Source organism: Microtus oregoni, unplaced genomic scaffold (assembly GCF_018167655.1).
Source record: "Microtus oregoni isolate MIOR12 unplaced genomic scaffold, Mior012 000018F_ref0000195, whole genome shotgun sequence".
NCBI classification, from domain to species: domain Eukaryota; kingdom Metazoa; phylum Chordata; class Mammalia; order Rodentia; family Cricetidae; genus Microtus; species Microtus oregoni.
The window spans coordinates 37,519,704-37,547,500 of record NW_024543077.1 but is presented as its reverse complement, the minus strand read 5'-3'; the positions used below and the strand labels follow the sequence as shown (position 1 = coordinate 37,547,500).

Here is a 27,797-nt window from a genome sequence, read left to right as displayed (position 1 = left end):
ATCATCCTCTTGGCAGCTAGAACGTTCCTTCCTGAACTGTGCCCTACTTCCTCACTAGCAGAGGTCCCCAGAGAATGGATAAAAAGGTGTTGACAATAGCCCTATGAATATCACGGTCACAGAATCACCAGCATGTTCTCAGGAAGACGGAGACAGATGCTAAGTATGAATGGAGCTTGGGGATGAACGGGATGAACTAGGTTTGATCCCCCAAAGCAAAGCAAAGAAAATATAAGTATTCTATGTTTTTGCCACCCAACTTTATTACCTGCAAGGCATGGATTGATCCAAACAGGATTGGAGACACCGAGCAAAGTCCAGCTGGCTGATCCCGTCTCTGTCGGTAGTATTTATCTTTCATCGTACAGAATCACACGGCTCTCATCCCTCTCACAGCAGGTCAAGTGTGGACAGCAGAGAGATTCTTTCAGGCGGCCACAGCACTCTTAGAACTTGGTCCTCAGATGAACCCAGCCACCTCCCCAAGTGCCTGGTTTCAGCCCAGTGAGAGATTTTATCATGACTGGTCTGTGGAAACAGTATATACCTGCTAACATTTTCACGTAACAAGACCTTCACGTTTTCAATAAAGTCACAAAAAAGGAGAACAAAAAAAAAATCCATGTTTTGATATCTTTACTCTTTCGGCAATGTGCGACAAGAACATAGTAGTATTAAGAAGTCAGAAATAACACAGTAGCTATAGAGGATGTTCATATTTGCAAAATTTCAACAATTATCTTCTCTAGGCTCCCCCAAATTAGCATATTTGTCAATCAAATTAATTAAGAAGCTTTTCAAAATAAAAGCAATGTTTTAAATAAATATATTCTTTCATAACCATAGAACATCTAGTTCTGTTGGTGGTGATGAATGAACATTACATTTAAGAGGTTTATGAAGACATTAGGGTGAAATTATCTAGATATAATTATAAATGCACCCTCATCAGCCACTTCCTTCTTTATGAGTTTTACTGTATGCGTTACGATTATCCCATGCATGCCATTGAATTAGCTATCACATCATCATAAAGATGATGTCTGACGTACAGAATTTATGTCCGCCCAACATGACAAAAGGATACTGTTTGCACAATGTCTTTATATTTAAATTTAGTACCCGATACTCAATCCAATCCTGTCCAAACACGCGCATCTGCCCGCTTCCAGTCACAGCGAATGAACGCCGCACTCCCGCCCGGCAAACCTGGAAATATCACACCTGACTCCATTACTGTCCCTTCAACGGTCCCATCACCGCAGACACTGGGTGCGTCTCAGAGTCCCGCCTGGTGGCTACCGATTCGCTGTGGTCAGCTTTTCAACCAAAGCCACATGCTTAGTAAACATCTACAGAGACTAAATCCTAAATTCGATTTCATTTAATAAATATTTTAAAGACTTTGCTGAACGAAGAAGTGAATTCGTCTGCCCAGAATTCTGATTTGAAAATTGATTCATCCGCTTTAATTTCTACTGCCATTTTAAAATCTCTATTTAAAATCTATAAAAACATCCTTGCTTTGATACATTTGGCTTTCTTCAGTAATAAGCTGTGCTAAAATCCCCAAATTAATTAAATCTCAAAGACAGAGCTAAAACTAACCAGAGCGATGGGTTACACTAAGTGCTCACTATTATTTTAGATTATCAACTGTCTCCAGATGATCATAAAGAATAACTTACTAAAACCAATACTGCGACAGAGAATATATTTTAACAGAACTTCTCTCTCTCTTACGCACGCACACACGCACGTGTGCAAGGCAGCCACACATAGGTACACACACACACACACGTGCACATGCGCACAAGCAGCCACACATAGGCACACACACGCATGCACGCATGTGCACATGCGCAGACAGTCACACATAGATATACTCACACACACGCGCGCACACACTCACGTGCACACAGGCAGCCACACACACGGGTCTACTCACACAGCTCAGCGTTTACAACAGTGCTACGAACAATTTTAGCTTAGATAAATTAACTACAGAAAAATGCTGGCACTGTGAAAATATATGTTTATGTACAGCACCCCACGGAGGGCATCATCTCTGTGAACGTCTGAAGAACGTAAAAACAAAACGAAAAGGCAAGAATGAGACAGCGGAGTCCTTGTGGTGCGCATGAGCCCGGCCTCGGTCACAGCTTCCCGTTCTCCTCGCCGCTCTCCTTCTCCTCTATGGCTTCCAGGCTGCGCTTGCCCTTGGCCTCGGGGCCAGCGCCAGGGCCTTTACTCAGGCCACAGGACAAACAGGCCAGCTGGATCTGCTTCATGTTCTCTATAGCCTCGTTCTTGGCATTCTTCAGCAAGTCTCCTTGTCCCTGCAGACAGGTGGACACAGAGAAGAAGAAGGTTAGGGACCGAGCTCACGCAGCAACGCTGCTCCCTTTCTTGTCGGGATGCTGGCGAAGGACGCAAGAGACCCAGACCTTTGCGCTTCTTTCTCCAGGGTTATATCCGCATTTATTTTCCACCGTGATTGGAGGGATTGGCTCTTGGGTTCTAGAATCTCAAACCTAACCCGCCCCCCCCCCCCCAGGCTCCCTTTCATCGGCTGCTCCTTGGGATTCCTGTAGGGGAGACTTCGTGTGGACACAGAGGGCCCTTGAACCTTCCAACCATAGTCGGAGACTTTGCTCACCTTTAAAGTTCCTGCCTACTCAGGCCAAGATTTCTAGGAGAAGATGAGGAGAGATGTTCTTCCATAAAACTGAAAAGCAAACTGGCTTGTCAGATTAAACAGCACAAAGCGAAGCATCCCGCGATGGAACGCACGCACACACGCACGCACACAGGCACGCAGGCACGCAGTCTCGTGCCTGCTGGGCTGGCTTTTAACCGATCGGGTTATCGCTGCCAGCTCCTGTTGGTGTCTTGTGACCTACACACATCCCTTCTGTGCGCTTCTGCATACTGAGGGCAATGTTCCGGTCTGGTAAGGGACAGACGTTTCTCAAGGCACCGCACGTCCATCAAAATAAAAAGCACGGAGAGGTTTCTGGGACACGCTGGCTGCCATTTGCGTCAGTGTGTCAGAAGAAAGCAGGACCTACACTTTTATTTTTTGAAATGAGTTTATTATTACAGTGTTTAAGTGGATGCCCCCTATCGGCTCAGGGCCTGAAGGGCTACAGAAGTGTGCAGAAGAGGGAGTGTGTTTCTGTGGTGCACAGATCAAAGAGGAAGTAACCTCCCCCTTCTCCTCCCTTTCCCACAGCAGCGTAGGCAAGCGCGACCCCGGAATGGTGAGGGATGATATGGGAGAGTGTGGGGGCAGTAATGACTGCTGGAGCATTCTATCCAGCTCGGGCTCACTCAGAGAGGGATAATAGCCTATTAGAGCAAGCAATCCGCGATGAAAAGCAACCTTTCTTTAATTTTATGAATGTCATCTTCTTAAAGTGTATAGACTACCTGCTAAGAAAATGCCTTAGAATATTTATTTTCTCAAAACCCATAAAATTAGTTGCTGATCCTAACCCGTTGTAGAGACAGTTAAGCTCCCCCTCAACCTCTCATATGAACCGGCTGCCCTGTGAGTACCGTTTGTGTTAAAATGGACTGCCTTCAGTTGCCCAAACCATGGCCTAGGGTTTTAGAAGCAAACTCGGAGGCTGTGGAGATGAAACCTCCGTGTGAGGAGAAGGGAGTCTGAGCGTGGTGAGCTTCCATTCGGGCACAAGGTCACAGCCACCCCAAAGTCTTGTCTTTCCCTCCAGGCCCCGTGCCCCTTCCCACACAGTCAGAGACTCATTCCCTGAGGGGAACATATTCACAACATTCCTGGAACTGGATAATTCTCTTAACAGAATGCTGGACAAAGCACCCCTGCCCCCAAGACCCTGAATATTGAAGCCACTTATAAAACCGGTAAAATGCAATTATTAAGTAAAGATAACAGAACACACAAAGGTCCTATTCTGTGCAGGGAATATTCTATTCTGGGCAGAATCACTCAGTTGTCACACACTCCAGGTGACAGATATTTTCATGAACTCCAGATTACCTATTGTAAGACAGCGCCAGAGGGACCACCTTTTCCAGAGTCACGCAGCCCCTCGGTGGTGGATCTACAGCTTGTTCAAAGGTCTGTGGTCATCGCCACTACAAGATACGGCCTCTTTCGAGCACAAATCGTACACTCTTCTGTTTACACAATCACACAGTGAAGCCACCTGTTCAACGGCTGTCCACGCCACAACAGAGACAGAAGAACATGACCGCCCACGGGGCACTAACAGAATCTACAGAGGGGACGAGGGGCCAGGGATGCAGGATACAGCGAGAAGACCCAGGTGGGGGCCCTGTCAGAGAGCCTCCCACCAAATGCACTGTAGGCTTTTATGTCCTGCGAAGGAACTGAGAATGACTTGGGGCCTTCCTGGCAGCTCGAAGATTGAAGAACCCAGGTTGAAAAGCTGTTTGCGATTTAATGATCACCAATAAACTGCTATAAAATGATCTCAAAAGCAGTTAGGCTCCCCTATGGCCTCCATAAATAACTCGCAACTATCTCGCAATAGAGACTTGAGGGGCATACTTAAAATGCACCTGCAAGCGACTGTTTTGCAAGGCGGTGTATACGGATAGCGTTTTTTAAAACTGGAAAAATCCCTTTATAAACACGCTTTATTAACGATGCGACTGCATGTGAGATTATTTCCAGTTTTGCTTACAACCCTTTAGGCTTAGACTCGAAACGATCATCAGACATTTTTTAAAGCAAGCTGGCACGCTTTGCAGTCACATAAGAGAAAAATGAAGCACACACAGCTATCGGTCTCGGTGGTGTGAATGCCAAACACGCTCTCATGCCCATTCCCACAGCGGCTTATGACACACATTTTAATCAGCCCACTGCCAGGGCACCGGTTCTGGGAAGTGGCATCCAAGCCTGAGGGCCAGCCTGTGCCAGCTCTGGTGAACAGAAGCCAGTCTCTCTAGAAAACAATGGCCAGTCGGGGAAAACAGTTTGTACCAGTGGACAAGGACAGACCCACATCATCTCCCAACAGCCCAGGCGATGACAGGCACTGGCAGAAGAAAACAAACAATTATTAAATGACTAGCTAATGAAGCTTGGGTTTCATTGTTTCAAGAAGCTAGGATTAGGGTTTCTGTTCTGTGGCTCAAGGAAGCACACACTGACTTTTTCCCTTTGGATCTTCCCATGTGAGACACCAGAGGCAGAAGAGAAATTCAGTTTCTTATTCTAGAAAACTGTACAGAGCTGATGTGTCCTGCTAAGGACCCCCATTCAGGCAAGTCTCTTAGGTGATTTCTCCCATTTGGGGCTCAGCCATTTCCCCTAACCAGCTGGCTGCGCCTTTCTCCACCCCGTCACAAACAACAACCAGCTCAGACCAGATCTCCTTCCTTCCAACATCTCTGTCCTTGGAGCATCTCCTCCAAACTGTCTCAGGCAAAAGAGTCTTGTAGAATATACAGTTAAGGCACAACCAATGAGGCATTTCAAAGAATGTTTTCATTCTATCCTCTTCAGACAGGGCTTTTGGAGGAAGAAGAGAAAGTGAAGTCTAGAGAATTTATTTTCTTAGTGGCTTATAAATCGAAATGCTTCCTGTTACACTAAAATGATCTGGGATTGTCACGGCATAGAATGCAAAATTAAGGCACCGTTTGACCCCAGAATGCTCAACTTGAGAGAAATGTCAAGCAGCCGCTCCCTCTTCTGTCAGAAAGCTGGTGAGAAGTCACAGCTCAGAGGGGCAAAGGAAGCCACTTTCGTCCAAAGGAGCGTGAGAGCAGCATGGGGTACTCGGGCGTGCTGATGCTGACGGGGACACAAAGAACAGCTCTGAGAGGCTCGCCCCACTCATCTTCATGCCTATTTGGCTTCTGAATATAAGGCTGCATAGCAAGTCCAACATCCTGAGAAAGTGACCATTGGAAACACGGGCAATCATAACAGATCATTCTAAGAAGCTGAAGCTAAAAACTAATGACAGGTAATGCATATCGAAAAACAAAATTAGACATACCTGGTAAAGTACCTTTAACTATACTAATTGCAATTAAAGTACATTGCCTAAAAATAAGGAAATACCCAGCAGGATTTGGACTGTAGACTACCGTATCACAGCTTTTCCCCTTTGAGTCACTGTAACAATGTTAGTCCTTAGGACGCCTTCCTGCTCTCTCATTCGCTAATATAAGCTTGGGATTCACAAGCGGATGAGTGTCAGTAAAATTCTATCAGGACACGGTAGCCAAGATGACTTGAAAACTGAGTATTCTAAGCATGACATCACGTGTCTTTAATCTCATGATACTGCATGCATCAAGGTAACCGGAATTCTAAATATAAATCCTCAGTTAGTCTGTGTTTCGTAATCTTTCAGAGGATACTTAGGAATTTTGTTTTTCCTACCTCTCTTAGCAAAAATCAGTCTACTCTAGTGTTTGAGGATAGCTTCAGCTGCAATCTGGCAGAGTCGCTATCCGAAGGCATGCATGGCTCGCCCACGCCCACCTTTCCCATGAACTGCACCTCCCTTGCGGTGCCAGTTCACAAGCGCAAAGGAAGATGGGGTGTCCAGTGCCTCTACCACACGGGAAGGAAACGTGCGGGCTGTCCCAGAGTGCACCACAAATATGTAAAGCAGCCAATGAGAACTCTGGGAATGGAAAGACCCTTCCACGTACACAGCCACACACGGAAACAATGAAGCTATCTCTACGCTGTGTGGGTTTGTGATTGCAATGGTCGTGTTGTGCCTGGATGACAGCACTTTGAAATTATTATCTCCATATATCCTAGCTCTCATATTCCTTCTACCCAATATTTCCCAGTGTCCTCTGAACCTTAGCCTATCATATTGAGGGCTGAATCCTCAACAACCCTTTATTCTCAGTGTCTTGGATAGTGACAGTCTCTACATTGACTACCATTCATGGAAAAGGAAGACTCACTGGTTAGGGCTGAGAGCAGCTTTTATCTATGGGTGTAAACACAGACAATCAGGGGAAACTTTTGTGCATGGGCTGTTGACTGCGTTTGCAGGTTTCCGTACTCCTCGTGGGATTCCGTCTGCAGGTCGGGTCTCAGAGCTTGGGCTACTCTATTCTATATGAGCACATCATGCCCGGAAGGTGAGTTTTATAATTCACAGGGTTTGCAGCTGGGTGAGACCATTAATGCCTTTTCTCTTCCACCTGCCATTATCGAATCTTCTCGCACTTTGAAAGTTAACTAGAAGAGAGTGTAGCAGGAAGGGAGGCCGCTTGCTTGTTTCCCCAGCTGACCAGACTCCCAAAATAATCACATAGAAACTACATTATTTAAATCACTGCTTGGCCAATCACTTAAGTATATTTCTAGCTAGCTCTTACATCTAGTATTAACCCATTTCCAGTATTTTATATTTTACCACAAGGCTCATGGCCTATCTACAAGGTTCCAACATGTCTGTCTCTGGTGGCAGCTCCATGGCTTCTCCTGACTCCACCTTCTTCTCCCAGCATTCAGTTTAGTTTTCCCCACCTAGCTCTGTTCTGCCCTGCTCCGCTATAGGCTCAAGACAGTTTCTTTATTAACCAATGGTATTCACAGCATACAGAGGGGAAGCCCACATCAAGAGAGGACATTTCCAGCTCCGGGCCAGTCTGCTCCCTCTGTATCTTACAACTGAGCTGTGTGGTGTCATTAGCAATGGGGTCTGTCCTCTAGCTCCTGCTGACAACAAGGAGACTGAGAGGAGCCTGTACTATCTGGGGACCTCTGAAGTCCCCCTGATCAACACCTCCCATGGGGGAATCCCACAACTGGCACCACTGGGTTATTGATTAGTAGCCTGCTGCTTTGAGGTCTCCCTTCTATGTCGGCTTCATTGCTTTGGCAAGTGATGCAATGCTTCTTCGTCAACCATAAGAGTCCCACTTCCTAAAATGTGAGGAAAGTATGGGCATATCAGGGCATTATATCATTATATCACTTCTAACATTCCTGCTGCTTCTCAATAAATGTGGTTTGCCCATGACACACACAATCTTTATGCTGAAACTTTTGAATTCTGGCCTTTCTCTCCAATATAGGCATGGAGTTTGGAAGCATTTATCAATGTGTTGAGACAGGGTCTTGATACAAAGCCCAGCATGTCCTTGGGTTTGCTGTAAAGTCCAGGATAGCCTCAATCTCCCAATAGTTCTTCCTCAGACCCTAGAGTACTGACTGACGCTAGCTAAAGACTCAGGGATTGCTGTTAAGGCGAGGGTTCATCGCTATTTATCAGATATGATTTCTCCTCGCAGCAACCAGGAGCCTAAATTACCTCCTCCCGCCCGTGCGAGCCGATTGCCAAAGATGGCAGCTAACATAATTTGAGAGAAACCAGAACCCTAGGAATAATGAACCTTGAAACTTGAAAGCAGTTTGGCAGGCAGCGACACACAGGATTTGGGGAGGACTGGGAATGAGATGTTCCCAAAAGTGAAGCCAGGATTTCAACACTTCTTTATCTTGGAAAAGACGCATTACTGTTTTAAGACGCACCTGCGCTAATGTGGACGCTTTCCTCAGATTCCACAGGATGAGGCACCCTCCCCCACCCCCGAGAGCCCATTATCTTGTCACTTCAAGGCTGTAGAATTGTGCAACACACGGAAGGGTTGCTTGTTCATGGAATAAACATTTTGAAGTGGCCGTTTCTTTTAAAACAGGGGAGAAAGTAAAAATGAACCCAAGCCGTCTGTCCGCAAAAAAAAAAAGGAAGACGATGGCGAGCTTCATTGTCTGTGACAGAACTGTTATCCTTCTGTAGATTTCCTACCATGGGCTCCTTCGAGGGCGCAGCGTTTGAAAGGCCATCTGTCTGCCACGGGCAATGACTGCAAGCCTAATCCACTGACAGAAAATGTCAACAAAATTGCTTCAACACCAGTGAGCTGAATAACGGAAAACCTTGAGCGGAACTTGAAAACTCTGAAAAAGCCTTAGGGGTATCGGGGCCCCCCAGGATCCGTGTCCGGAGAATCCTTGCCACCATTTTGACAAAGGGACCATTGGACATGACAACTGGAAGCAGAGATTCCATCGCATACCTCGCAGAATGGCTAAGATAAAAATCACAAGTGACAGCTCATGCTGGAGAAGATGTGGAGCAAGGGGAACACTCCTCCATTGCTGGTGGGAGTGCAAATTGGTGCAGTCAGTGTGGGAGTTTCTCAGAAAACCAGGACTCAGTCTACCTCAAGACCAAATATACTGCTCTTGGTCATATACCCAAAGGATGCTCAATCATACCACAAGGACGCTTGCTCAGCTATGTGCACAGCAGCTTTATTTGTCATAGCCAGAGCCTGGAAACAACCCAGATGCCCCTCAACTGAAGAATGGATAAAGAAAATGTGGTCCATTTACACGATGGAGCGTTACTCAGCTGTTAAAAACAAGGACACCCGGAAACCTGAAGGCAAATGGATGGAAGTAGAAAATCTATCCTGAGTGAGGTAACTCGGACCAAGAAAGACACACATGACATGTACTCAGTCATAAGTGAATATTAACTGCACAATAAAGGATAATTGTGCACAAAGCAAAGACCCAGAGAGACTAGGTAACAAGAAGGAGTCCTAGGGCCACGCCTGGGTCTCCCTGGGGAGGGGAAATAGAAGAGATTTCGTGAGTGGGCTGAGGGCAGGTGGGGATGGGAACTTCAATGAAAAGGCTTTGGGGGGATGGAGGGGGAGAATACTGAAGAGACGACTGGAAATGGGGGGACATTTTAGGGTCAGGTGAAAACCTAGGGCTAGGGAATCCCCCAGGAATCTACAAGGATGATCCCAGCTAAGACTCCTAGCAACAGTGGATATGTAGCCTGAAGTAGCCATCTTCTGACGACGAAAACCTCAAGTGGAGGGAGTGGAAAGCCAACCCAGGCACAGAACCTTCCACATACAGCATGTCCTACCTATGGGATGTGCTGGGGTAAGGGTGGCCTAGAGATTAGGGGAGTGCCCAACCAATCTAGCCTAAAACCCATGCCAGGAGAGTAAGTTCGCCTGTGTCTCTGCCTGGAGTACCAGGCTGGATGACCCAGAGAGCTAGGATAGAACCAAACAAGACTAGAGGGGAAAACGTCAATGTTATGACGGCTGAGGGCATTCTGCTGTGCCAATCGATTGATGCTTAGCTCAAGGGTCCTCAGAGATGCTTCATCCAGCAACTGTGCTCGACACAAATGATGGAGGAAGGTCATTGGCTAATAAAGGAACTGCCTTGGCCCATTTTATTGGTTAGAAGATAGGTGGGAGGAGTAAACAGAACAGAACGCTGGGAGGAACAGGAAGTGAGCTCAGACTCCACAGCTCTCCTCTCGGGAGCAGACGCCTCAGAGAGAGAGAGACACCATGCTCCTGGCTCCTGGGCAGACACATGCAATGAAGCTCCAACCCAGGATGGACGTGGGCTAGAATATTCCCGGTAAGACTGGTGCTCACAGATTATTAGAGATGGGTTGATCGGGATATCAGAATTAGCCAGTAAGGGCTAGAGCTAAAGGGCCAAGCAGGGTTTAAAAGAACACAGTTTCCGTGTAATTATTTTAGGTAAAGCTAGCCGTGGGGGCGGCCAGGTGCCGGGGACGCAGCCCCGCCGCTCTTATTTACTACACACAAACTGTGTATGTTGAATGTTTTCAACCCTACCCAACCCCATCCAAACGTGGGAAGTCCAGGAAATTTCCTTTCCAGTTGCTCATTCAGAGTCATGCTGGTTTGATAACTCCTCTCTCCCACCATGTGTTTATCCCACTCTGCATTTCTCTACACAAACGCGGTATTTTTACTGGTGTGGGACAATTCTGCATTTTGTCAATTATGTTTTAAATAAATGCTGACTGGCCAGTCACTAGGCAGGAAGTTATAAGAGTTAATAAGAAGCCTGAGCTAACGGGCCAATCAGTTTATGATTAATGTAGACCTCTGTGTGATTTCTTTGGGACTTCACGACTGAGGGAACCAGGCAGGACAGGAAACCCCAACAATGTTTCCCTAATTGGTACTAAGGAGTAGATCTCTATATTCATCCAGTGCCAGCATCTGCTCTACAGCATCCACTGAACTGGCCTAAACGAGGACTTTCACGCCGTTATTTTTAAACCCAGAGCCCAAATCAAAGTTCACATATTACTGACACCTTTGAAGGGAATGTCTTCATCCTGTGGACTTGGCAAAAGCAAAAGGGCCAGACACAGTCATGGGAAACAGCAAGGTCACAGCTGAGCCCTCTCTCTGAGGGGACCTGCATCTCCCTGGCCTCGCTCCTGCTGACTCTCTGGAACGCTACTGCTAGCTCGTGTGTAGGTGTCAAAATATTTCTCCCATATGTCAAATACCGTCATTCTTACCTGTTTTTATTTTTAAATCAACTTTATAAATATATATGCCTGGAGGGAAAAAAAACCACCATGCATTCATAAAACCTCCTCAGTTTCATGTCGTGCCAATGCCTCCCTAATCCTTCTTCCTATCTGGGCCTCGGATATCTTCCCAGAATAGAAGACTGTGAAAACGGAGCTAGCAGCAAGCACCGGGGAAGGATGCTCACACTCTACTCTTTAATATGGCAGCAGCTGATACTCTGTAGAATTTGGACATATCAACTAAGAAAACAAAGCAAAAGATCAGAGAAGCTTTCAGTGACCCCTGCTGAAAATTGGGAGCTGTTTCTGACGAGACCTAATGATATTTCCTGTAGCCATAGGTCAACAATCAACAAGGCAACCCTGACCTCTTCTTCCACCGCTTCAGCATGCTTGTGAGCCCCGATGCTAAGGATGTTTGAAAAAGCCATATGAAGCTGTACAATCTTGTATTTACCTAAAGCTACATATAATATGCATAAGTGTTTACATATATAGTTTATATATATGCAAATATATATGCTTATAGTTTAAATGAAGTTACGTCACGTGGGGCATGGGGCTCCCCTCAAAAGCCACAGACCCTCTAATAAAACTCCAGTACTAAACACAAGAATCCTCTTCGAGTGTTTGCCCAGGGAGGCCAAGAAACTCCCAAAGCAATATCAGCAGTAGCTGTTGCTCTTGGCGCCTCCCTGAAGACCCTGTTGCTGAAGAAACCCCAGAGTTTCGACACGGGATTCAGAGGAAGTAAGCTGAAAGCAACAGAAAGTCCCTCCGTGAGGACGAGCCTTCTCAGGCTTAAAAAGTGCCGTAAGCTGCCAAGGGGGAAAAGAATCTCACAACCCTACCCAGCTGTGGTGCCTGTGAATCACAACGATCAGCACAGCAAGGGTAGTAGCCGGGTACTGTTATCTTGGCAGTGACCAACAACTGTTTAATTGGGCCTGAGGCCTCCTCAGATAGGAGGGAAATCAGGTCTGGCTTCAAATCTAGCCAACCACCCTTGGCTGGGAAGGTCACAGAGGTCACACAGATTTCAAAAGAGAACCTACTACGGAGGCTTTCCTAATCCAGTATAAGGCTGAACTGTGTTCTAAATACTACCCACAGTTAAGGGCCCCTCCCAGCCCTCATCAATGAACACTCTTTACTCAGCAGACAGAGACCATTATTAAAAGTCACAGCTAGTCCAAATGCAGAGAAGCACGGACTGGAGTAGCCGACTCCAATGGAAACATCTACAATGTATCGCCTACCATGAAGGCTGGGGGAACACAGAGGAATGGGGGCGGAAAGACTGTAAGAGGCAGAGAGCCGGAACGTTTGCTACAAGACTGTGTCTTCTAAATTCAGCAGGAAAGCGCCCCCTCGTGAAATCTCAGCAGTATGGCTGCCTAAACAAGACCTAAACAATTGCAACAGCAGTTGACGTCCCAGGGTAGGATGCCCCACCCCTAGATAAAGAGCTGCCCTCAATTAAGAACTGCTGAGAGAGGGAGAATTAGTCTTCTCCGGAGCTGAGTCCCCTAAATAGTGGGACTAATCCAAACTCAAGTCAATGATACTAAGCAGACGCAGCAGGTTACATTTATAGATTTAGTTGCACGAACATCTGAATCTGTATGCAAAAATGATAAAGAATAAGAGGTCATGAATTTGAAAGGGGATATTTGGGTTAACATGGGAGGCACTGGGGGGGGGAAGAAAGGGGAAAAATCATCTAATTCCGTTTTAATTAAAAAAAAAGTTGACAACACAAACTGGCCTTGAGCTGGGACCGAACTGAGGGGAGGAGGGTGGAGGACAGGGTGGGCTTCTCGGGAGTATAAATACTTGCACATGTGCGCACTGTGCAGGAGTGTCTCTCAAGTATCTGGTTAAACTGGCACCCAGCGAGCCCTAAGGATTCTCTAGTCTCCCCTGTGCTGGGATTATCAGTGCCCACAGCTGGGCCTGGCTTTTTACAGATCTCATACACTTTCCTGGCTGAGCCATCTCCCCAGCTCCAAGACACACTCTTGAAGCTCTGCGGACAGCCAGATCACATTCCCATGGCCTGGACAAACAGGATCAGGGTTCCATGCAGTTAGGGTAGAACCTGGAAGAGATGCCAAGGGAAGGAACTGGAAGGGATGGGGGAAGGAGGGCCAGAGGCTTGTACAGGAAAACTCTGGGATCTGTAGGGAGGGCTGGAAGAGTCAGTGGTCATGGCCATTTTGATGTCTAGAAAAGTTGGCCCACGTGCTATGCTATAAAAGAGGCAGGAACATATAAGAAAGAGGACGGTTAACAAATACATGATAAAGAAAGACAACCCACAATGGTGGGGGCTAAAAGAAGAGTCAGGTCATACAGGGATGGCCAGGAGGCTGGTCCAACATGTTGAACCTGGATCAGAAAAGATCTCCCTCAGGAAATCCCAGTTTCCTGCCCAGGATAATACAGGGTTTGTTAGTTCATCCAGGTAGGAATCTCACGAGGGGGAGTGCGAAATTGGCTGGCTTGAGTTTATTGGGTGGGTGGGGGACTATGAAGTGTGTGGGTGTGAGTGGAGAACATCCAAAGATAAGCAGAGACACCACAGCATCAGAAGCATGTGAGCCGACCGCACAGAGCGGAATCAAAGCCATCTGTACAGACTGTTACCGTCGAGAGAGAGAGAGAGAGAGAGAGAGAGAGAGAGAGAAGAGGGGGTCGAGAACCCACCTCCAACCCAGAGAAACACCAGCCTGTAACGGGAGGCAGGAGTGACGGAGACCTGCAAAGGCTTCTGGGAGAAGAGCCAGAGACGCGGTGCGCTAAGGAGACAGGCGCCTGGAACGAGAACAAGGTTGATGCTCCCGAGAGTCAAGAGAAAAGCCGTGAGGTCTTCACGGTATTTCACCAGGAGGTTCTGGTGACCTTGGAGAGAATGATTTAATGGAATGTCGGGGGAGAAAACAGATAAAAGTTGGCGGAGAATGAGTGGGAAGTAAGGAGGAGGACGCAGCGCGAGTTAAGGAGTTTGGGCGTGGGCGAGGACGGAGAGGAAGAGCGCTGGATGGGCCAAATTCATTTCTAGGTGCTTTTGATATGTATAAGAAACGCACGTATGAATTCAGTTAAGCTGAACAATGAATAACTAAACAATGAACTGCGGAAGGAAAAAGGCAAAAATGTGTGAAACGGAATAGAGGCAAGCTTGAATGTTATTTCTCGAGCTTGACGTATCCCAGTATCCTAACGTTTGTTTTCTCCTTATTTCAGAGACCCGTATTTGTGTCTAGTGGAAAATCTAATCGAGACATAAAAATATGAGTCACGTTTATTTGCGTCTACATCGGTCTACCCAAAGTTAAAACTGGAGATTTGCTACGCTCCAATGCCCGTCTAGCGCTGTACAGTGGGAAATTCTCACATCGTCCAGCAGGGGGCACCCCTGCTTTGGGCTTGAGTAGAAAGTGCATCTGTCAGCCCAGCATTTATGCTCCATGGGTGAGAAGCATCCTTGGGAAGCCATCCGGTTCGTTCTGCTCCAGTGTAGAGCTGCAAATAAATTCTGATAGCTTCCAAAGTCATCAAACACACGGATAGGCCACTAACCTACAGAAGTCAATACTGCCCTTTTAAGTGAACACGCCGTTCACAGATTTCAGGTGGAAAGCAATCTTAGAGAACCCTGAAACTGTCCACGCGCGCGTGAGCAACTTTTTCCCCCCAATATTAGTTAAAACCAGTTTTCTCATCCACCAGTCAGCTCAGAAAATGGTTCCATGTTGGTCACTTGTTAGTAGTACAGAATGAAGGTTAGCAACCCAGGTTTATACACCAAGGGCGAGAACAAGGCCAGCGCACAGTAGCGATGCCAAGGGCGTTTATAACTGGGCACTCACAATGCCACTCGGACCACTGGGAGACAGAATGAGAGTTTCGTTTAATTTTAACGATGTACTGCACATTTTACTAGGCGCTTGCGGCTAGCATTTCTGCGGGACAGCAGAGAGGGCGCCGGCGCCGGCGTCCAGCGATATTGTGAATGAAGACACATCGTTTTCATCTCAGCCTCTTTCCTGTTGGCAACCGCAACGGCTACATCTCGATAGCCAACCTTGCTTCACTCTGATAGCTGGCGTCTCCCACCAGAACAAAAGCCACCGCACACACGCATGGTAGCTGCTTCTGTCCTCGCTGTCACAGTTGCCGGTCCCAGCAGTTAGCGCAGGGTCATTCCCAAGCAAGGCTCCGCAGCCTTCATTGAGGGGGGGAAAATAAAGTACTCGACCCTTAATGCATCTTCTGCTCAGCCTGGAGTTTTCAGGGCTACTGCACCCACCTCCAATCTCATTTTCCAACTTCTCAATTCCAGCCCAGAATGGTTGGATCCTTCAAGACCTGGCCTGTTTATAACTGATATGCTGTCCCTTGCCTGTTACTGGGGCATTTTGCGAGATAAACCTTTTGACGAATATTACCAAGGACTGGCCCCCATGCTAGCTGGCAATGCCAACACTGGGTGAAGTAATAACTGGAATACCTTGAAGGACACAGGAGCCCACAGTGTAAGGAACAAAAGGAAGTCGAGCACTTGGGGTCATTCTAATGGCTCTGTCGTCCTGTCTGCTCATGTTGAAATCAGGTCGTACGCGGAAGCATCCTCCTTCAGCTAACAACGCATTCAAGTTAACTTACTTTTTTTTTTTATCCAAAGATCCAGATAAAATGGTGGGGTTTTAATTTTTGTCCTGATGGTTTATATTGATAAAATTAATCTTGTCTTTGTCCCTTCTCCTCCTGGATCATCATCTTAATGTACAAATGTTGCCATAGCAAAGGGTCATGGATAGGATGGTTTAGACAGCATCAAAGAAAGCATCGTCTCACAATTCTGAGGACTTAAAGTAAGTCCTGCATCAGGATGCCTGAGCCTCCCTCCTCACCTACAAATGTCACCTGGTCTCTCCACGCACTGCCTTATATGCCTCTATAAGGCAGCAAGTATTCCAGGGGCCATCATGTCCAGATGGCTCCTTAGAAGGACACACTATATTTGGGGGCCCACTTTATGACCTCAGGGCAATTTAACTACCTCTTTATGGGTCCTAAAAACCAGTTATGATCTGAGACACTTGGAAATGGGACTACAACACAGGAATCTTGGGTGACAGCACCAGCCAACGGCATCACTTCCCTCTCCTCTAATAAGTATTAACTTACTATCTATATTCAACTACACCAGACTCCTTTGTGTCTAAAGCACGATTGCCTACTTGACCGTGAAAAGCAAGCCCTGCCGGCCCCTCTGAACATGGCACCTATTCTCTGCGTTTGCACACCTCCGAGCTGAGGGGCTTCATCTGATCCCACAGTGCAGCTTTTCCAGTGGGAAAACTGGTCTGCTTTGTCACAGGCTGGGTTGGAAAGGGTCAGGTAGCAGGTGGAAAATCTTGTCAGGCTAGATCAAATCTCCCAGAACCAGACGGCTGGGGGCTCAGTTCTGGTCTGGCCATCCTTGACTGGATGAAAATGATGACATTGAGATGAAAGGGTTAATTCTCGATGTGCAGGGAGGATGACCCGTTTGGAGTCTAAGGGAACTCTAGGAAAGGTTGCGTCTCCTCTAACCATCTTCGTGTATTTATGCGTATGTATGGGGAGCACCGGATAAATATATGAAGAGTAACACTGGTAAATAGGCTGATACTTCACAAAGGGAGGAGAAATCCACAGAAACAAGTCACCAGGCATTTAAAAAGATGATGTGAAAACCTTTGACCTTCTCTTATGTTATTAATAATGGGACCTTACTGTAAAAGTCAAAAATGTAAAGAGAATCAGAGTGCCATTTTCAACCCTCTTATGAGCAACCAATGACAACAGCTTCTAAAATCTCATTCTGCCAGGGCAATTCCTTATATTGTTAGAGGTTCATATCCACGTAAGTCAATTCAACAAACATATCATGCATATCCCTCATTCCTCCGTCTGTAATACGAAAAATGCAGTATGAACATTAGAATTATAAACTAAGAACTAAGGTCAACAAGAAAATCCTTATAAGTTACAGTCTGCTTACCCAGGTGCTCTGCATACAGCAGGGGAAATGGGGCAGGGAGGCAGAACACTCATGATCACTCACGCGGGGAAGACTGTGCAGCCACCCACAGTGACCCCATGAACAGTCGCAGGGGCAACAGGCAAGAGGCAGCCACAGAGAGGAAAAGAAAATCAAAGCTGGTTTTTGGGTCTGCTGCAAAACCTTAAGACCAGATTACCAGTACAGGGTGTAAGGGAGCTGTTTATAGTCTACAAATACTGAATGCAGTGGGGAGGTCTGGGGGGAGGGTAGTTGAATTACACAGGCCTGAAAGAAGGAAAGTTCCGGAAAGTGCAGAAACAGCTGGATTCCCAGAGATGCAGGCTTTGAGTTGGTGGATGCTAAGGGCAGGTTTGACATGGCTGTGTCAAACTGGGATGATGGGCATCTTGAAAGAGGTTGTTACCAGGCTTCTCACAGAACAAGGGTTTTACCCTCCCGGTTGCGAGTTCATCACGTCGTCTGGAGCCCACCTCCGGGCCTCTGTACATTGGTTTTCCCTGAGCTGAAGTTCATCTCTGCATGCTCACCTTCAGGCCTGCCCCGAAGGAGCTGACTCAGCGTTCTCAAGGGTACAAACCCTGAACAGAGGAGTGACTCAGCAGAACTCGGGGAGGACACTGTGTGAGCCACAGTTATTTTTCCTGAGGGGGAGTGTAGTGTTGGCGGTCTGGAAGCTTCCCAGGAATGCAAGGGAGGTGCTTGTGGAGGTTTGAGCGACACCAAGCAGCTGGCGGGCTGAACTGAGAGGGCAAGGATGCCCCTATGAGGGAACCATCCTGAGGGTCCCGATGCTGCACTGGGGGTGGGCGGGGGAGAGTCCCCTCGGAGCTGGAACTCAGGGCGGGTGCACGCAGGCAAGGTGAAGGCCCTGAGCCAAAAAAGGCCTCCTGTCGGTGGACAGTCCCACGCCAAGGACGTGAAGGCTTTTCTTCCATTTGAAAGACAGTGAGTCACTGTTCTCATCCAAGTATACCTGGATTATTTATGAAGGTGATTTTATTTTCATGTCCTTAAATAAATTCAGAGCCTTTGTTTATTCAGGAGACGAAGGTCTGTTCTTTGAAGTTTTTTTCTTATTAGGACATTTTACTAGACTTGAAGAGAGGACCGAATGTCTTGGGAGTTTCAGCAAAGATTCTCGTTTTCTTCAACCGTAGGGTTAGAAATCAAATTCTGTTTGCTTGTCAAATTCACGCGAGGTTAAGATGCAGCTGGACAGCAACTGGAATGCCCTCGCCTGACCTCCTTTAGGTCTTTAAGCTTCTCTATTGTGCTTCCGTGTACAAAAACAAACTAACAAACAAACAAATCAGGTCCACAAGGAGACTCACGGGTGCATCTGAACCTTTGCGAAACTGTGGAAGTTCCTTAAGCATGATCCTCATAAGGAAGAAAGCACCGTATTATACGATAATTACAATGAATGTGAATGAATATTAAAAGCACTCAGAACCTCACAGTAAACAGCGGCCAGAGAGAAAATGTGTAGATTGACAGCTAGGGCATGACTAATAAAAAACCCAGAGACAGATACTGGGATTCAATTGGAAGATCAGAAAAGCAAAGCAGCCAGCCACGGGCTCTTAACTTTGCCTCGAACCTAAATGGCAATCCTGTCTCCAGGAAACCTCAGAATGAGACTGAGAGCTGTCTCCTCCCATTTTATATTCCTCTCTAGTGCTGGGATTAAAGGTGTGCCCCCCCCCCCCCCCCCCCCCGCTGCCTGGCCTCTATCGCTGACTAGAGAGGCTGCTTTGCACTGATCTTCAGGCAAGCTCTATTTATTAATACACACATAACATACCACTACAGACAGCTCCATAGCAGCTACAGGACGAATGTACACAGCAGCATTCATACAGTTCCCATGTGAACGGCACCCCAAGGGCTTACAGAGCAAAACCCACACATGGGGATGCGCGAGTCTGTCCAGCCCCAGGACTGACTGATGGACGTCATGTTCGGGAAGGGAGATGACACCATAATACAACATAATGACACACATTTCCAACAAGATAATTTTGTTTGTGCTAATGTGTAATTAATTCGTGTTCAGTGGAATTCATGAACTCTCGTGGGACTTGTCAAGGTCAGTACACGTCAAGAATCATGCTGCAAACAACGACTGAGCATCCTTGACAAAGAATTAGAAGGAACTGACTTTTCCAGGAGCAGCTGTCCAAACATTAAAGACATTTAAAAACAAAGGACGGTCACAAGCTCTCAGTCCTTGCTCTCTCTTTCCGACCAGGGAAGAGTCATTCGAACAGAATTATACTCAGTGGGGCGAAACCAGTGCTTCGAAAGTGGCCATTGCTACGTAGAGATCACAGAAATGATTTGGACTTGCTGCCACAACAGTGATTTAGATGCAAAGAATATGTTTTCCGGAATTGGGAATGAGAATCTTCCCTCTGACGGGGCGCTTAGTTATTGTACTATTTACAGTCTCTTGTTTGTCCTGAGAACGAGTTTAAACAGCCAAGAGGGCTATGCCTCTATTCTAGCATGGACACCCCCACTTCCACTCCTCATTGCTTACAATAAGAGGGATCATTGAGGGAGTTCCTGATAAAGAACCAGAGATGCCCCACAAAGCACCTATGCTCATGTAACCTGTAGTTCTTCTCAATGGAATCCCTTCTCCCCCAAGCTAAATCGCATTGTACATGCAGGAAAGCAGGAAGGAAGCTGCTGCCCATCCCCCTTCTGATTTCAGCTCGCAAGGCCTACGCAAGGCCTACGAGCTGACTCAGGACACGCCACGTCCATAGTCAAGAGTCCTGAGTTCACTGACCGCAGTTACTGCTGATACACACTTTCTTCGTAGACAAGAATTCACACGCTGGCTTCATTTTTAGCAATCCCAGACAGCTGTCCCTTGAATATACCAAGGCTACATACAGTAAGCATGAACAAGTCTCTGGCAACACGTGTAACAAGAGAATGAGGGCATGGTATGTGAACAGCCATGTTCTCACCCGCAGTCCAGTACCATGTGATGATCACGTGTCTGTACCATTCTTCCAGCATAAATTCAAACTGGGGGAATAAAATACCAGTTTGGTAATGCGCCCCGAAATTCTTGAAACTGTTAACCTTCTTTATCTGTTAATTTTTCTCTCAAGACAAAAAAAGAAAGAAAGGAAGGAAGGAAGGAAGGAAGGAAGAAAGAAAGAAAGAAAGAAAGAAAGAAAGATTTACAGCCTGATTTACTTCATGGAGAGAGAGGGGAAGAATCAACGAGAGAGAAAGGAGAGGGGCCAACGTCGATGAAGGAAGCACACAGACTCTCTGCCTCTTAGAGGTGACCCAGCACCTCCCATTGACTCCACAGGCTGACAATCACATCTGACTCTCTCCTCTGGAGATGCATGGAGAACTACCCTCGACAGCCACAGGTTTTACATGTGTGTGAGAACTATACCGTTTCACACATGTTTAGCAAAAGCAGCTCAACCTTCCAACATGGACGTCGTTTTCCATGGATCAGGAACTCACAGCCGGACCCATGAATCACTTTTGTCCTAGGTGATTCTTGTTGGCTTCTAGTAGAACACGACCCTTTGATGAAGGGATGCCGATGAAAGATTGGGGTGGCTATCTTCCTCCCCCCCAGAGATTTATTTATTTATTATGTATACCAGTGTTCTGTCTGCATGTATGCCTGCAGGCCAGAAGAGGGCACCAGATCTCATTACAGATGGTTGTAAGCCACCATGTGGTTGCTGGGAATTGAACTCAGGACCTTTGGAAGAGCAGCCAGTGCTCTTAACCTCTGAGCCATCTCTTCAGCATGGTGGCTATCTTTTTATTAAGAGAGAATTGTAAAGCCATTTATGAGCTTCCCATCCAGAACACAAGTAACTCAGAAGCTCATCGAGATAGTGTCCTTAAACAAACAAACGCTCAAAAGAGTTCCAGTGTTTTTAGGCCACACAGCTTTGCCCTGGCCAGCTTAACTCAGGAGGGGTCAGTGTGTTGACCTCCTCCAAGATGGTTCTCTGCAGGTACCAAGAACCTATACACATCGCGAGAGCTTGCGGCACGACTGCTTAGTAAGCCTTCTACAGAATCATCTCACCAGGTTCAAGCCTATGACCTAGTCGTCATTCTTTTGCAGTGGGCTGGTTAGGTTTTTGTCAAACTGACACAAGCTGGGGTCCTATGGGAAGAGAGGACATCCATCGAGAAAACCCCATCTTGCAAGAAAGCGACCGCCTTGTTGTGAAGGAGCTGGGGGAAGGAAATGTTCATTTTTGCTCCCAGTTGCGATGGGATACAGTCTTGCGTGGGTGGGAGGCACGGCATCTGGTAGGGAAAGCATACTGACTGATAGAAGCACGGGGCTAGCTGGGTCCCCTGAAGCCAACCCAGGAAGTAGAGACAAGGAAGTTGGACTGGGCTCCAAAACCCCAGGGTCCGCTCCCAGTGACCTGCTTCTGCGGAGGCTCCGCTTCCCGATGGTACCAAGACTGCATTCCTAAGCAGCATCCCCGGTTGAGAAGCGTTCCTACACATCGGAATACTTTCCCTTCAGGCCCCCAACACCACCTGACCATCAAGACGCTTGAGGAATATAGGATGGGTGTGTCCTGTCCCAACAGCCGCTACCACACCAGCCCTAGACCTCTGTGCGTTAATTCCTCCTGCAAAGGAAGTCTTCACAGTGCATTAAATCTAGATTTAGTTTGCTTGGCTGTGGGTACACGTATGTATGCACATGCGTGTGTGTGCATGCATGCTTGTGTGTGGGGGGGGGTGTGGGTGTGTATGTGTGACTTTACCTGTATTATGTATACAGTACACACATTCATGTATTCAGAAACGTGAGTTCACTTTCCATCCATTTTCCCCTCCAGGAACTAACAAAGTCAGAGGAGATCCTCACATCTGCAAAACTTAAAACAAAAATCATTTTATTTTCGATATTCCTTCTCCTTGGGTCACTGTAGGCAATAGCTGTCTAATGTCACCTCTAACTTCCCTTAGCTCCAACTCACGGTGATCTGACTGTATGCAAAAGTGAGTTTCTGTGAAGGAAGTTTATCGGCGAGAACAAAGAGCCATCAATCCCCTCCCAAGCGGGAGCCTAGCCCTTTGGTCTGTGATGCATGTATTTATTAGGATCGCGCCGCTTCTGAATTATTCACAATCATTATAAAATGCAGCTTTCATTTGGGGGGGAAAGCGTACCTCTGAGAGACTAAATTTAGTTCAACTGGGGATAAAGTAAAGCGGTGTGCGCTCCCGCAATCACGCCAACATCCGGGCTTTCATCTCCACACAGCTCCAAAGCAGCACAGCTGGGATGAGGCCACCCAAGGCAGAAATCTGGACACCGGAAACCAGACTGCTTAATGCTAAAACGCATGCATATTCTATCTTATCTGGACTGGCCTGCATGGTTAGAGAGCCGCTTAAAATAAAATAATGCCTAAATGTGGGACTTAAAAAAAAAAGATTTGCCCCTTTTTATGACAAAAATAAACAGAATAAAATCGCCCTCTCCTTTATCAGCTTTAAATTATTTAGGTATCTCAAAAAAATATAACATCTCCCTATATATATGAAAGGTGTCAAGGAATCTTATGATCGAGAATATAAAATGCTGCCACAGATCATTTTCAAGAAGTTGGGTAATTGACAGTAAGACTCGTGATCGGATTTCCTACAATAACAGATTAGCCATGAGGCTAAATGAATGGCAATTAAATGATCAGGCTGAGGTTTTAGAAGACCTCACACCACACTGAGACACCCCACCATGTCACCCTGAGACACCCCACCATGTCTCCTCTCCACCCTGAGACACCCCACCATGTCTCCTCTCCACCCTGAGACACCCCACCATGTCTCCTCTCCACCCTGAGACACCCCACCATGTCTCCCCATGTCACCCTGAGACACCCCACCATGTCTCCTCTCCACCCTGAGACATCCCACCCAACTCCCTGACCCCTCCAATAAGGTCAAATCTCACAGTATAGTCTCTCTTCTTTTTAGTTCTCATTTTGTTTCATTTTATTAATTTAATTATCCATTCGTTTGTTCATTCATTCATTCATTCATTTTTAGGACCATGTATCATTCTGCAGCCCAAACTGGCCTGAAATTTACCATGCAGCTTGGTGGCCTCAGGCTCACAGCAATTCTTTCTCCTCAGTCCCTCAAGGGTCAAATCCTCTTCTATGAACGCATCATCATATCTCACGATCCTCCCGCAAGGCACTCCTAACAGCGACAACGCCAACGTTCTCTTCATGCCTAGTAAGGGTCACACACTGCCCTCCATGAGAGCACAGGGCTGTGCTGCCGTTTCCCTCACACTCCCGGCTGTAGGCACAGCTCCCTCTGTGGACTTGCAAACACATTCACTGAGAGGATGGGATGGGTTTCAAAATAAAATCAAGAAACAACACAAAGCCGACAACAACAAAAGCCTAGCTTGGAGTCACCGTTTGCTCTCCGGGTGTCAGTGGTTACACACTGACAGCAAGGACACTCGGGAAGCAGAGGTTTGCAACCCAAGACATAACTTACGATCCATCAAGATCATCTCAAAAAATTGCTAAGGTATGGATTAGAAGTCATTTTCGTACATAACACTAACTTATTTATAAATGTTGAAATAGAAATAAATCAATTCCTTGAGGTGTGAGACAGAGATCTTTATATTGATAAGTGAAACACTAACAGGGTTTTGAGCATCTGTGAAGGAGTCACTTTTTAAACTCTTAGTCTTGGGATAAACACACCACACTCAGATTTGCCTTTCAGATGTACATACACCCTTTACTTACTGAAGTTTAAAAATATTTTCTTTAGTATGTAAAGAAAATGGTACTGGCACATGATATTCAGGTCGCTGTTTGTGTGTGTGTCTGTGTCTGTGTGTGTGTGTGTGTGTGTGTGCATGTAAGTGTGTGTGTGTTTTCCTAGAAGTATCCATATAAAATGGCACCAGCATGGGGCAGCTACATCCACATAAAATCGAGAGAGCTTGGGAAGAAATTCTAGATGCAAAGGAACAGGTTAAGCACAGCTTCTTGGTAGCAGCATTTCTGTTTGCTGGCTTCTAAGAGAAGGTTTCCTGACTCAGCATTAGCAGCAAAAGCTGCTTGGCTTCTTTAAAATGAACAGTAGCTCCCTGGTACATGCTGGTAGCATGAACTCCAGCTCTTCATGGAGAACCTGGACTTAATTAGGTTTTGTGAGCAGTGTGCTACAACTTGCTTAATGGCAGGATAGACCCACTGAGTCTCTGGAGCTAGGGCAGTAGGCATGGCTTGCAGAGATGGTGAAAGTACCTCCGCCATATTGAAAGGCCAAGAGAGGGAGAGCCAGCATCCAGGGCTGCCACAGCCACATGGCTTACCATTTTAAAATGTTACTTGTCAAAAAAGGATTTCAGATATACAACAGGGCAGATTCAAACATAAAAGACCTCTAAACGAGATACAGTGTTTTTAAAAAATGTACATAGGCTTGGGAGAGAGAAGATAAAGTGTATAGACAATTATAAAAAAGTTTTTAAAAAATAAAACAAAGTCTTTAAAGAAACAGTAAAAGTAATATAAAAGAGTACAGTCATCGATTGAAGGAGTAAAGAAAAATAAGCCACGTAAAGATGGAAAATATATACAGAGTCTGGATAATGTATATTATTGTGTTTTCTTTGAGTTTTTTTTTTTTCTACAGAGAGACATTTGATTCTGGGGGCTGCTAAGTTAAACCAACATAAAGGTATTTTGACTTCAAAATTTGGGTATAAAAATATGTTGCTCTGGAAAAGAGGTTCTGTTTTTGTTTCCACAGAAGATGAGAATCTGTGGATTCCTTCCAGGCTAATGTGGTTTGATGGAAGAAGACCCCCGAAAGGTTTCTGTGAACCCTAAAAATGCTTGCCCAACAAACAGCAGGAAGCATTTTGGAGAAAACAATGCCCAAATTTCCAAAATAATGTTTATATATGCTTGTTTTCATTTAAAGGGGGATATGATACAGAAGTGAATGCATTGCATTACTATGGATCATGATCTATTAATACAAATTTAAGGTCGATTTTGTTACACTGTGTGTAAGTATTTCTACTCTTGTTTAGGGTATTGTGTTTGTGCAGCTCACTTAAAATTGCAACATAAAATTAAAAAATACAGATTAATATTCATTTATAATAGGCAAACTTGTAGTCAAAGATATATTTCAGTTAGATGATTTTCAGCACTTCAAAGACCTACAGAATATGGCATTTAAAATGTTTTAAGAACTTAGACTTTTCTCAACAGTGAGACAAGTCTGTTTCTGGCAGCACCAATCTATTTCAAGGGCATCGAAGAGGCTCCTTATAGAATTTCCTAACCATTTGGGCAAGAAACTGCTCTTGCCTGAACTGCTTGATGTTATGCTGTATGAATTAAGTGACTGCTGAACTTTCCAGAAGATGGGATGGTCCTTCAGGGTTCCTGCTTCATGAAAGAAACTGCCAGACATTCTATCGGACACAGAAGAAAGCAACCGATGAACTTTGTCAGGACGATGCAGAGCAGATCTCCATATTTCCTGCTTCATGGAAAAGTTTGCCAGACACCATGGGCCTATAGGCTGAAGATGGATGCCCCAGTGTTACAGAAGAACTTTGGGTGACTGTCCAGGCAGCGAGATGTCTCTGTCAATTCTAGAATTTTAGAAATTGCTTACAATGCATTTCTTGTTAACTTAGGTAATACTATATCCTTCTGAGGTCTTTGAAGAGTTAAAGACAGATAGTTATAGTTTTCCTTGGTTATGATAAACAATAAATTAGACATAAAACTTTAGACTCTCAAAGATAGGATAGATGATAGAGTATTTTCCTTAACTTGTCAAATGTAAATGGACTAAATATTGCAACTGTAATTCTTATTTGGTAACTGTTTTGTATGTGTAATTTTACTATGTTAAAGTTAAAACTTTCCTTTTTATTTAGACAGAAAAGGAGAGATTATGTGGAATTCCCCTCTGTATGTTGTGAATATGTTTTATTACCATTGGTTAATAGAGAAGCTCCTTTGGCCTATAGCAGGGCAGAATATAGCCAGGCTGGAAGAGATATAAAGAGTAGGCAGAGTCAAGGAGACACCCATGTAGCTGCCAAAGGAGACAGACCCCGTACCCTTACCAGTAAGCTACAACCTCTTGCTGATACACAGATTAATAGAAATGGGTTAGTGTAAGAGTTAGTTAATAAGAAGCCTGAGCTAATAGGCCAAGCAGTGTTGTAATTAATATAGTGTCTGTATGATTATTCGGGCCTGGGCATCCAGAAAATGAACAAGCGGTCTCCAGTTACAATTCTTTCTCTTACTACCCATCTACTTCCTGGCGGTCAGTGGCATGCTTTAAGAGGCAGCAGGCTGAGATCACTCGAGTCTCAGACTTGCCAGGTGAGGCTGCCTCCCAGATTAACTCAAGCCTCGGGAGTCAAAGCTCAGCTGTGGTCACTAACAGTTTCTAACAGGACAGACCCCACAACCACCAAAATTCAGGCAACGCCTTTAGAACTGGTGAATTTCAAAATAAAAACATAATTTTATTTAAAATGAAAAGAATTTAAGTAAATGTAGCCCAGAGACACAGAACAATACACAGCATTGCTTCTCTGAGCCATCAACCCCATTTGACCTGTAAGATCTCAAACTATTTAGGTTGGTAGGTAAATCTTTGAGCGGCGAGGTGGCTAGTACCCGTGACTGGATAGGCAGAAGCATTCTGCAGCAGTCGTTACTCCTGTGTTCTGTTCTGAACGGTCTGTCTTCACTGTAGAGTGTTTGGTCCATAAGGTTTAGCTCACTGCTATCTGTACTGCCAGGATACAAACAGGCTGTGAGATGCAAGCTGACTTCAGCTATCACAACCACTACAATGTCACCTGCGTGTCCTCGGTGCAGTCCAGTCTTGTAGAGGGACACACGGACATCGTTTTGTTTGCGAAAAATTTCCTATGAGGTTGGGTGACAGCTACGGACTAGGCTCCCTCTTAGAAAGTGCTATCTGGGACAGCCAAAATAGGGGGGCCACAATGGAAGACCGTCAACAGATTATCTAATGATTATTCTAATGCCTTATAGCGCTGTGGGTAAGAAGATGGCAGATGCCCCATGTAAAAGAAAGAATTTAAAAGTAGAGAGATTTACACAATCGATTGATTTAGTGATGTCCAAAGTATTTAAGAAAGGAAATGGAGCTGTGCTGTAGAAAAGGATTGAAAAGAAAGTATTTTATGTTGTCGTAAAATATAAAACGTTGCAAGGATCTTAGCCATAAAGAATGATCTTGAT

At 45.7% G+C, this 27,797-nt stretch overlaps 1 protein-coding gene across 2 annotated transcripts in view; it reads right to left on the bottom strand.

Annotated features, from left to right (window-relative positions):
- Positions 1 to 619: 619 nt before the first annotated feature.
- Positions 620 to 27,797, bottom strand: part of Plcl1 (phospholipase C like 1 (inactive)) — a 275,177-nt gene continuing 247,999 nt past the window's right edge. For both annotated transcript variants that reach the window (XM_041668423.1, XM_041668424.1), the window contains exon 6: positions 620 to 2,339. In XM_041668423.1, coding sequence (XP_041524357.1) covers positions 2,157 to 2,339 — 183 coding nt within the window. In that variant the 3' untranslated portion in view covers positions 620 to 2,156. The remainder of the gene's footprint in view (positions 2,340 to 27,797) is intronic.